General features: G+C 43.8%; 1 protein-coding gene across 3 annotated transcripts; it reads left to right on the plus strand.

Moving 5' to 3' along the window:
• Positions 1-235: 235 nt before the first annotated feature.
• On the plus strand, positions 236-11,875 carry LOC127003734 (sialidase-like). 3 transcript variants are annotated; one of them, XM_050870697.1, is made up of 7 exons: positions 236-367; positions 3,238-3,880; positions 4,234-4,745; positions 6,447-6,598; positions 7,121-7,373; positions 7,581-7,710; positions 7,909-11,875. In XM_050870697.1, exons 2-7 carry the CDS (start codon positions 3,251-3,253, stop codon positions 8,668-8,670), a joined length of 2,439 nt encoding a protein of 812 aa, XP_050726654.1. In that variant the 5' UTR covers positions 236-367; positions 3,238-3,250; the 3' UTR covers positions 8,671-11,875. The 3 variants fall into 3 exon arrangements, with proteins under 3 accessions (XP_050726654.1, XP_050726655.1, XP_050726652.1); XM_050870698.1 differs by having other exon boundaries at positions 254-367; positions 3,241-3,880; XM_050870695.1 differs by lacking the exon at positions 236-367 and adding an exon at positions 640-846 and having other exon boundaries at positions 3,241-3,880.
• Positions 11,876-12,203: the final 328 nt, after the last annotated feature.

The following is a 12,203-nucleotide window of genomic DNA, read 5'->3' on the forward strand; positions in this document are numbered from 1 at the left end:
TATATATATATATATATATATATATATATATATATATTGTATTCATATTTATTTTGGGAGATGGCTGGCATGCCGCATTGATTATCAAGGATTTGTCTATATATGACCTTATCAACCATCATATTCTTATTAATAGAAAGGGGTACATTTTGTGGTACATTTTCAAAATTTAATGGTAAAAATGGTACTTTTTCGGTGCAACATGCGATACAATTTTTTTTTCGAGGTGGCAACACTGCAAGAGAGCGGCCCAATGCGGTGGTTGGAACTTGGCAACACTGTCTCTTGTAAACACGTGTGTATCGTGTTGGGTCTGTGTGTGAGTGTGACAATCAGCCCTTCAGCGCCTTCGTCTGCTGCTCTTCTGGTAAGTACTGCGGCTTTTTACTGCTCACGGAGAGGCTTGTGGACATTTACTTGAAGAAATCATTGTCTTAAAGGATGTGAATGCTTTTGTGCAAGGGGAATGAGACGATGAAGTGTGTGTGTGTGTGTGTGTGTGTGTGTGTGTGTGTGTACTCACTTGGTTTACTCACCTGGTTGGCTACCCCAGATTACTGTCATGGTTCACCTATCAGTGGTACGTAGATGGATAGCCCGCAACTGCTGTGTAGACGGCTCAGCTGGAGCTCCGATATTTCCGTAAATTTGTGGTCTTGCACTTGGGTTTGCATTTGCATTCTGGGATACAGTATTTCATAGGTATTCAAACATTCAATGGTAGTGGAGGTTGGCATAAACTCGGGCAAGTAAGAAGTGAACAACGGTTATCAACTGAGATTGTGATAAACATGTCTGTGAGACGTAAACAAAGCCAGCAGAGCCACAAATGTGGCACCTGTAAAGGTAATGTAAACACTAAGGATGAAGCATTACTTTGTAATTTGTGTGAAATGTGACATCATATTAGATGTGAAGATGTGGAAGAAGATGTTTACAAGTTTTTAGTAAGCCACGATGTTGAATCTCTTCATTGGTACTGCAACAAATGTAATGTTGTGACTGGTAAAATAGTGACACAGGTTACTCTGACCAAAAGGCAGGATGAAATGGAGGCTAGATTAAACGAGCTGGCGAAGGAATCAGAGAACAGATATGAGAAAGTGATGAAGGAATTAGAAAAAGTGAAGATATCTGTGTTTAGTGAAATAGCAGAGGTAAAGGAAAAAGCTAATACAGGCAAGAAGGATGATATAGATTCCTACAGAGATGTCCTAAAGAATAAAGTAAAACAAATTCAACAGCAACATATTGAAAATAAGCAGGTCACAGAAAGGGATTTGGTGGAGAGAGCAACATTGCAAATACAGAGGAGGATGGACAGGAAGAATAACCTAGTCATATACGGAGTACCTGAACAAGTTAATAAGGATCATGATCTTATTATCAGATCTGAAAAAATCAAACAGGATAAGATGATTGTTATGGAAATATTCAATGTAGCTGATGAGGAGATTTTTGAGGATGACTTAATTGAGATAAGACAAGTAGGCAAATATTACAGAGAAACCATTGATGGAGCTGGAGCTGCCAGACCAAAAGGAAGGCCAATAGTGGTGATGCTCAGAGAAGGTATTAAGGACAAGATCTTAAGAAATGCCTACAAAGTGAAGGATTTAAATACTTCACACAGTGATATAATTGGGGGAGTGATACTGTCACATGACATAAATAAGGAGGAAAGACTGAAAGACAAGCAACTCAAGGAAGAAGCAAAGAGTAGGAACGAAAGCAAGAAGGAACAAGAGTTGGGAAACTTCTTTGTAGTGAGGGGCGACCCATGGGACCGGTACCTGCTGAGGGTGAGAAGGAGGGACAAATATACAGAGACCAGGATGAGGAACACAACAGAGGAAGAAGGAGAAAATGCAGCAAAGCGCGTGACGAAGTACGACCAGAAGGGCAGAATGAAAATCATGACAGAAGGCAAGGCAGAGGTGATGTGGGGGTGGACACTCAGACCTAGCTGAAAAAAGTAATAGGCCATATGTACAAAGTGTAAATAAGCCCAGTATTATGTTCAGTAATGTGGATGTATACACTCCAGATAAACACAGGGAACTGGTTGCAAGGTTGGAAAAAGATAATATTAGTCCCTGTGTTATTGCTGTGCAAGAAGTCAGGCCCAAAAATCTAAGATTGGATCGCATGTTAGTCGTGTATAACATTAGAGGATATGAAATAATTGAAAAAAATGTTGTTAATGCAGAGGAAGGCAGGGGTCTGCTTGTCTATGTGAGGGAGGATTTGTCCTACAGTGAAATTTTTATTGAACAGCAATACTGTGAAAACTTATGCATTACCGTTAAGTGTAAGAATAAGGATATATTGATTGCTTCAATATATAGAAGCCCTAGTAGTAACATGGCAGAAAATGATAAACTGCTTAAGGTGATGAAAGAAATCTGCAATAAACAATTTTGTTATAAAATAATTCTTGGTGATTTTAATCTTCCAAATATAAACTGGACTTTAAAAAATACAGCAGCCGACTTCAAACCTTCCACTCCTCCTGCCACCCGTCCTTCTTGACCTTTACTGGTACTGGTTTGCTCAGAAATAAATTCTTCACAAAATTAACAATCATATTCTGCCCATGAAACCATAATCTTGTATCTACAAAAGAACATGAAACTGATTCTAACGCAATACTGACCTTCCTCAGTGGAAGTCGGTCAAGGAACGTGCTTCACACTCCATTTCTAGGCACAGACTGAGTTCAAACTTCAAATTCTTCCTGCTTCCCATAGCAAGTGAAAAAGGAGCTATATGATTGGCTTTGAGTCTAGATATGTATCTCATTGGCCAAAACAATGAGTCAGTGATTGCGATTGGCGGTGACAACCACTCGGCCACCAACGTTGCCAGATTGTCGTACTCAGCCTCTTATGTTTGCCGATGTCCGACCCATATAACTGGTACAGCAGGAATGAGAGCATACTACTCAATCGAGTCACTTTCAGTGTGTAATGCGGGGAGGTGTGGCTGATTGTGTTTTCAATTATGTATGTTATTATTCTAATTTGAACATATTTTTTAGATCATTTCCAGTACTCTGTAGATTAACCTGAATACACTGAGGTATAAACAACATGGAATATATGTCCCTTGTTCTTCACAGACCACGCTTACTCTTCCTGCATATTAACCCAAAGATCTGTGAGCCTGAAAGGTAAGAAAAGGTTAGGTTAGGTTAAAAAGAGTATGCACACATCCTAACGCTCAGCTTTTTCGCAGCAGCAAGAGGAAGATGAGTGATGATAAGGAGGAAGTGGTGATGAGGCCTTCCACAGCCATGTCACCACCATCACTGCCACTAGCTGAACAGTCACCATCACCTCCACCACCACCAGCTGAACAAACACCATCACCACCACCACAGACAGCAGGCAGCTCCTCCCCCCTTCCCCATGCCTCCTCATGCCCCATCACCGTCACTCCCATGGATGTGGATAGCATGAACGGCCTTCCCATACTTGGCCACACCCCTACAGATGACACCATTCCCCTTACCAGCCAGTCCCCTCTCTCTGACCACACCCTTAACCATACTACCCCTGCCAGCCATATACCTAAGGATAGCCACACAGAAACACCCAACCAGATATCTATTGTTAACCACACCTTAGAAGATACTCATATGCCCACATTAGGGACCACACCCACCTCAGAGCACACCCCTAATACGCCAAGCCACATCTCTCCGCCTACCCCTAATACATCTAGCCATAGCCACATCTCTCCTTCAACCTCTCACACATCTTCCACACCACCGTCATCCAAACAACCACCCCCTGCAGCTGACCACACCCCTCCATCAACCAGCCACATCCCAAGTCTCAAAGGGAAGGCAACGGGAGGTACCAAAACAGAGAAAAAGGTTAGTGATTTCCTCTCTCTTTCTCTCTCTTGCTGGGTTACTTGTCCCTCTGTATCTCCAATTTTCTTCTTCTATCTCCTCTCATTGTTCTTTCTAACTCTTTTTCCATTAATTTTCTTCTATCTCCTCCCATTCTTCCTTCTTACACTTTATTTCTTCCTCATTACCTATTTGTCTCCTATTGTTTTATCTGCCACATCCCTCCATTCCTTATCCCTCTTCCTTCCTTCCCTCTTGTTCCTGCTGCCTATCTTCTTCCTTCATTTGCCTTATAGTCAGTCAACTCTTCAATCAAATATGTTTCTCATCCTACTATTCCTCTTACTTATCCCTCCATTTTTTCACCCCCCCAGGTCAGTCACCCTCCTGCCGGCTCCATGTGTCTGCTCCTTGCTTACGGCAGCTCAGAAAGCGATGAGGAGACAACACCTTCCGCAGATGTAACCCCCACCGCCATCACCTCCTCAACTGCCACATCACAGGATCTTCGAAAACACAGCAGCACAACACTAAACTCAGCATTACACAGCACACCAGATCAGGACTCTATAATCTCTAATGGGTTGCCTCCAGAGGTCAGCCCACAGCCCAGTGAACCGAGAGCCACTGTGGATAGGCCAGACAAATCATCGCCACAGGTTATTGAAATAGACGTTGTGGGGGGCTATCGCTACATGCCAGGCTACCTCAGTGATGCCGAAGACTCAGAGGGAGACTCAGATGACTCTGACTCCTCAGTCATGTCCACTTCCTCCTCCACTTCATCGTCGTCATCATCATCGTCGTCATCGTCTTCGTCTTCCTCCTCTTCTTCGTCATCTTCTCCCTCTGTCAAGGTGCTTCAGAAAGCCCCACAGGGCCCAAGGTAAAATGTTTTTGTGTTGTTGTTTTTTGTCATCGTCATAATCATTGTGGATGATATGCTTTTTTTTTCCATTTCACTTGCTTTGTCTTTTTATCTTAATTTTTACAGTTAAGGAAGCAACTAGTAAAGGGCAAAAATAACAACAACAAAAAAAGTCCACAAAACACTGTTCTTATGAAAGAGAATAGAATTAATTAGCCAGATGGAGATGGAGAAGTGTCTTGATACTCTCCCCTCTGTTTGTCTCTATTTTTCACTTTTTTTCAGTTATTGAAAAAATAAATTGTGGGCACAGTATTCACCATTTTTTTCTTTATCATCTATATTGGATTGGATTGCTCAGTATGGTCACATACCCCCTTTGCTTGACTGCCTAAATCATTATCACTGGTCCTTTTTAATAGCTGACAATATGAAATCCAAAGATGTCAATAACTTGAATATTTTATATATGGATAGCTAGAAATAGAACATTAACAGCAATCATAAGCAGTGCTAGTTATAATGTATCATTCTAACCAACTATAAATTAATAAATCAAATATATAATAGCATTCAGAGATTGAGTCCCATACCCTCGGTTAAGAACCCGATAGAAACTATTTTCTTACTACCTTTTTCTTTAAAGTTTTGCCTACATCCCCTTTCTTCCCAACATATAATCACTCACCCCTCCCTCACCCCCTGTCTCCCCACCACATTGTCACCTCTTCACCCACCCTTCTCTTCCCTCAAACCCATATCCATTTACGTAACCCATTTTCTTATACCAAACCACCTTTTTTTTTCTCTCTCTCTCTCTCTCTCTCTCTCTCTCTCTCTCTCTCTCTCTCTCTCTCTCTCTCTCTCTCTCTCTCTCTCTCTCTCTCTCTCTCTCTCTCTCTCTCTCTCTCTCTCTCTCTCTCTCTCTCTCTCTCTCTCTCTCTCTCTCTCTCTCTCTCTCTCTCTCTCCTCTCTCTCTCTCTCTCTCTCTCTCTCTCTCTCTCTCTCTCTCTCTCTCTCTCTCTCCTCTCTCTCTCTCTCTCTCTCTCTCTCTCTCTCTCTCTCTCTCTCTCTCTCTCTCTCTCTCTCTCTCTCTCTCTCTCTCTCTCTCTCTCTCTCTCTCTCTCTCTCTCTCTCTCTCTCTCTCTCTCTCTCTCTCTCTCTCTCTCTCTCTCTCTCTCTCTCTCTCTCTCTCTCTCTCTCTCTCTCTCTCTCTCTCTCTCTCTCTCTCTCTCTCTCTCTCTCTCTCTCTCTCTCTCTCTCTCTCTCTCTCTCTCTCTCTCTCTCTCTCTCTCTCTCTCTCTCTCTCTCTCTCTCTCTCTCTCTCTCTCTCTCTCTCTCTCTCTCTCTCTCTCTCTCTCTCTCTCTCTCTCTCTCTCTCTCTCTCTCTCTCTCTCTCTCTCTCTCTCTCTCTCTCTCTCTCTCTCTCTCTCTCTCTCTCTCTCTCTCTCTCTCTCTCTCTCTCTCTCTCACACATATATCCCCATCACATAGCCACCTCTTCCTGAACCACTCTTCTCCCCCAAAGCCATAACCATTTATATAACCTATTTTCCTATAACAAACCACCTTTTTCTAACACCTCTCTCACACCCCCTGCTCCCCATCATATAGTCACCTCTCTTCCCCTCCTACCTAACTTTATATATATCAACAATTTTCCTTTACCAAACAACCTTTTCTAACACCTCTCTCCTACCCCCCATACATGCCCCACAGAGAGCCACCACCCCAGAGAAAGAAAAACAACCCGCTTACCCCTGGCGAGTTGACTTTGGATGACCTTCCCCCCATCCAGGATCTCAACATATCTCTTCCCCAGGAGGAAACGCGGCTAGTGGGCCACATACACAGCTTCGTGGTCCAACAGGGTTAGTGGGGAGGGGAGAGGGGGGGGCTCAGTCTTTCATCGCATGTTATTGGTTCACTCTAGAGCAGCCTTCTTTCTACTGTGAACTTCTTTTCCTCCCTACCACAACTTTCAAGAGGGGAGTATCAGCACTTCTGGAACTAATAATTCTTCTTTATACTTTTGGTTATCTGGTTATCTTTTTTTTGCCAGTCTTCTGTTCCACTTTTGGGAGTATGGTCGTCCCTCAAATAGTACAGTTTCCAAGAGTTCGGTTTTGGTTTTATGTGGATTTTCTTCGAAGATTTTTTAGGATTTTTGAATTTCACGACGAGCATGAAATTTAAAAATCCTAAAAGATCTTCTATGACAATCCGTATAAAACTGAAACCGTACTATTTGTGGGATGACTGTATTATGTTGCAGGTACCTTTTTTTTTAGGGGGGTGGATGGGGGGGGATTACATACAGCCTATGGTCAATCTTCCTTGCTGTAAAGAATTCTGAAAGAAAAGCATCACCTCACTCTCACCCATCCCTTCAGTGGTGGTTGAGAGCCTGCCCAACGTGCCAGCCCTTGATATTGATTCCGTGCTCTTCGTGGGCCATGAGAGAGAGAGACGTGCACTGGGCCGGGTGTTTGACGTGTTTGGGACAGTGTCGCAGCCGTTCTACGTGGTGCGCTTCAACTCGGCTGAACACGTGACAGAGAGTGGGGCCAAGATCGGGGAGGAGGTGTTCTTCGCCCCTTCCTCTGGGGACCACACCCACTATGTTTTGCTGGAGGAGCTGATGAGGTTAGTGGGTTAGAGGAAATGGGTGTTATATTATGATTAGGTTTGATTTGTTGCGTATTATAAATGCAGGTTGAGGGTTAGGTGTATTTGTTCCTGCTGTGTTACATTCATGTGTTTTTAGAATACATACATTTATCATTGACATTACCGCCTCATTATAAATTTTCCAGCTTGTGCATTGATTCCCTCTCTTTCTTTCTCTTGCAGGTATCAAGGGAGTGATGCCTCAGGGCTTCAAGGCAATGAGCTCAATCCTGGGGAAATCTCAGACTACTCAGACGATGAGGAGGAGGCCCATGCTCGCCGCCGTACCCGTATCCGCCCCAATGGCCCCCGGGTAAGTGAGTTCCTGCCCCAACCCTGGCCTATCCTACCCCATTCTTTGCTGTGCTTATTCCATATCCTATCTATCCTATGCCAACCAACAAACCTCACCCATACCACCCTTCAAATTTATACTGTCTCATTTCACCTTGCCCAGAGTGAGAGAGAGAGAGAGAGAGAGAGAGAGAGACATGATTTCTTTCTTTTTCAGAACAACACTAACCACAAAAACAACAACATCAATGGGAATAGTACCAGCTGTGACTCGCAACCTCATCGCAAGAGGCAGAGAGGCGCCAATCACAACCCCTTCCGCCTCAACGCCTCCCCTCACCCCTCCAACATGCCCCCACGGCCTCAGCAACACCACCACTTTTTCAACCCCCCCCCATTCACTGCCCAGCCTCCCCCACCCCCACCACAAGCACCTCCTACACAGTGCATGCCCCCTCCCTCCCCCCACCATAACCTCCCATCACAGGGCCCCTTCCCACAACCACCCCCACACCCTCACTTCCATAATACCCTGCCACCTCCGTCACAATTCAACGGTGATCTTCCACCCCACCACAGAGGGGAGGGAGGGTTTGCGTGTCTGCCTCCTCCCCCTCCAACCCTCACCCCTCCTCCTGGTCAGCCTCCCCCTCCTCATCCTCCTCGGTGGGGAGAAAGTATGGTGTTTGGAGGAGAATCAAGTCTTGGAAGGGAGTTTTTACCTCCACCTCACCCCTCCATGATGCCTCCTCCACCTCCACCTCCACAGCAAGGGGGGTGGGGGATGCCTCCACAGTTTTCCCCACAGAATAAGTTTACGGTGCCCCCTCCACCCCCATCTCCTACCCACGCTATGGCCCCTCCACCTCCTCAGGGTATGCCCATTCCCCCACCCAATATGCCAGGCCCTCCGCCCCCTCCTTATCGAAGCATGCCACCACCACCACCACCACCACCACACCATAACACTCAATATTAATCTGTGGACACTACTCAACTCTACACTACAGTACTACTATAGTCCGTTTCATTCCGTCTGTCCATGCGCGAACATAGATGTGGCATTGTTAGTTCATGATTGCGTGAAGATCAACTTTATATTTTCAGTGATATTTATTTGAATGTTTGTGTATACAAAAAACTCTCAAATCTTTTTATATGAACTGCAAACATGCTGATTTGCATCGATAATCTACCATATAAGCACATGAAAGAACAATTTGTATATTAAATAGTATAGTCTGATCATACTTGAACGATTCATAGCCTTTCAGATACCCATATTTTATCTCATTCAGGTACATAAAGTGACATCTGACTCTGCAAGTGTCTATACATAAGGAAGTTTGACGTGTGGCATGTAAATAACATGGGTAGCCTAATATTCGAAATAGCCTAGCATCACATTCAACAGTTATTATTTACTATTTCATGTTATTTCAATTATTAATCATTATTTACATGAAATAAATTATAAAGATATTCTTTATTTGCACTTGCAGAGCCAGATATCTTTTAATATACCTGAAATGAGCTTTCAATCAATGAATTTGAAAAAACATATATCGTTCGAGCATGATGTGACTAGATATGTTATTTGATACAAGCTTGTCTTTTCGTGTACTTGTACAGTACCCTCTCGAGTTTTGCGCTCGCTTCGTTCCGAAGGTACAATGCTAAACTCGAGGATCGCGAAACTCGAGGTATTGAAAACACTGAAAAAGCGTTTATTTGTTCCGACCTGTGGAGATTTTTATTTATTTATTTATTTATTTATTTTTTTTTTATATGTAGTCTATGGCACCGGTAGACTATCCATCTGGGCCTGATGCTCAGCCCCGAGCCCGTCATGGCGCAGGCAACTGTTTATAGTGGCGCCAATATAATTGGCTCATCATGCTGCCCCCTGGAGCTCACTCTTTTTCCTTCTTTACTCCCTTGTTATCGCAAAATACTTACCTTGGAAAAAGGAAGAAAACGGGAAGAGAGAATGGGTCATTTTGAAGCCACAGATAAAGCCTTATGATTGGCTGAGCTCTGAAAACACGCATGTGATTCGCTGGGAGTCCAATGACAGCATCGCCAGCGCTGACCCGATCAGCGGCCTCACTGCCTTAAGGCGGTGTCACACTGGCCATTTTCCTCTATCTGTTGTGGCTACTGGAAACACCCGTACACCCATCCGGGATCAAGTTGTCGGTTGTCTGTAAGCTGGTGTCACACTGGGCCTTTTTCTTCCCACCGCATTGGCGGCAGCTTGGGCAGCCAGCAAGATTTCCAGGTGTGCGTCACACACATAAGAGGAAATTAGAAGGGTGTGGGGAGGAGGGGCAGAAGGGAGAGTCAGGTCATGTCATGACACACACACACACACACACAGAGAAAGGGATATGAGAAGAGTGGGGGGAGGGAGAGTCAGGTCGTCTTGACCTGAGTCAGGTCATATCCTGATCAAAGCCCTGATCTGACTCCTTTCTACCCCTCCCTCCCCACACCATTCTCATTCCCCTTCTGTGTGTGTGTGTGTGTGTGTGTGTGTGTGACAAGTCAGGACATGACCTGACCTGAGCCAGGTCATGTTTTGACCAAAGCCCTGATCTGACTCTCCTTTCTGCCTCATCCTCCCCACATCCTTCTCATTTCACCTTATGATGGTAAGAATTTAGGACTAACTGCGAAACTTGAGGATCGCGAAACTCGAGAGGGTACTGTATATTAGATTATCGATGCAAACGACTGAGTTGTTTATTGTATACATAAACATTCAAATATATTATTGAAAAATAAGCTTGAATGTCTATCACAACAGTATATTTTCATGTACGTATTCACGAACTAGAAATGCGCAGGTGCCACATCCATCAATATTCCCGCTTTGTTGGTGGACAGATGAAATGATACAGACTATACCATACCAAACCTCACCACCATCACACTATACACACTATACTTCACCACACCACCACCACCACCACACCACAAAAAAACATACAAAACTTTATATATAATTCCCCCCCACCTCCTCAGGACATGCAGGGGATTCCCTAACCCCTCCATACTAAACCACCACACCACATTATTTCACACTAAGGTCAACACACTCCCCTAACTTCACACTACAAAACATCATACTGTACCATACCACCACCACCACACCACTAGCCATATAAGGGTTACTGCATTACCCCGAACACCACACTTCACACATCACCATACCCTGCCACCACACCATGGTGGTGTGATGCTACACCACACCGGATTTTTGTGCCAAGAAGGGTTGCTCCTGATAGTCCTCATGCCCACCACTTTTGTAATTTGTAATTGATTTCAAAAGCTATGTTTTTCCCAGCCCACACACTCCCTCACTACACTTCACAATGGTGTGAAGACCACTTTTTGTAGACAGCATAAAGTAAGGTAAAGTTGGGTGCATATGCTGTAGCTTCATGTGCCTGTGGTGCTCATCTCCGGACTCTTGGCCCTTTGAGCCTGTGGTGGGTAGGAACCCAATCCCCAAGACACGGACCATTATGAAATCCAGGAATGCCACAGTACCTTCCCCAGATTTCCCTGGGTACCCATTTATCGACCAGCCCAAAGGGGAGGATGAACAGCTGGGTGAGCAGTATGCCAACTGCCTGGGCCGGGATTTGAACCCAGGCCCGTGGAGTCGTAGCCAGGCATACAAACCACTGGTCCACAGAGACTGCATAAGCCTATTAAAAATTATTTACTTCTGAAACTGGACTATAGCAAATTGGCACTCCATTACATACTCAGTACACAAAGTATCCCAGTAGATACTTTCTTGTAAATTTATTTATTTCAGGCTGCAATTCAGTCTTGTGAGTGGAACTTCAACCAGCTTTTTTCATGCTGCCTACATGATTTTGTCCAATGATGTCAAACTGTAGGAAGTAGATGTACATAATTTCTCCTCAGTATTTTTTTTCTTAGCCTATGTATGATGGTGGTAGGCTTCCTTGATGGAGCCTGGTGGTTGGCCCCAGCCCAGCACCACCATAAAGACACTTGTCTGTGTCATTATGGGCTAGAGCTGACCACCAGACCCCACCAAGAACTGGCACTATAGGGCAAACCTATAAAATATGGAAAAAAGAGAATTCAATGTAAGTGTATTATTTTATATGGAGTTAATAAATTGCTTTTATCTGAAATTGTTATCTGTTTTTTTTATTGAAGAAAAAACTGTTATGTCATACTACATTCCTTCATAATCTGCATTTTACTCCTACCTACAGTCGGCTGTCACCAAAGGTAATGAAAACTGACAGGTGTAACTTGTTAACCTTGTTGAACCTGCTGGTGGTTCTCTGCTTTTATACAATGTGGGGTCTCCCCTTTATTCATTGTTTCACTTTTTTCAGCAATATTTTGTGAAAGCAAAAAAAGTGCACAAGTATCAACAATGCCATATACTCGAGCAACAAATTATTTATTGATGTAAAATATGCAAATTATTAAAGTGAGTATAATTTTCTTTCACTGATG

The sequence above is a fragment of the Eriocheir sinensis genome, chromosome 26 (assembly GCF_024679095.1).
Source record: "Eriocheir sinensis breed Jianghai 21 chromosome 26, ASM2467909v1, whole genome shotgun sequence".
Classification (NCBI taxonomy): domain Eukaryota; kingdom Metazoa; phylum Arthropoda; class Malacostraca; order Decapoda; family Varunidae; genus Eriocheir; species Eriocheir sinensis.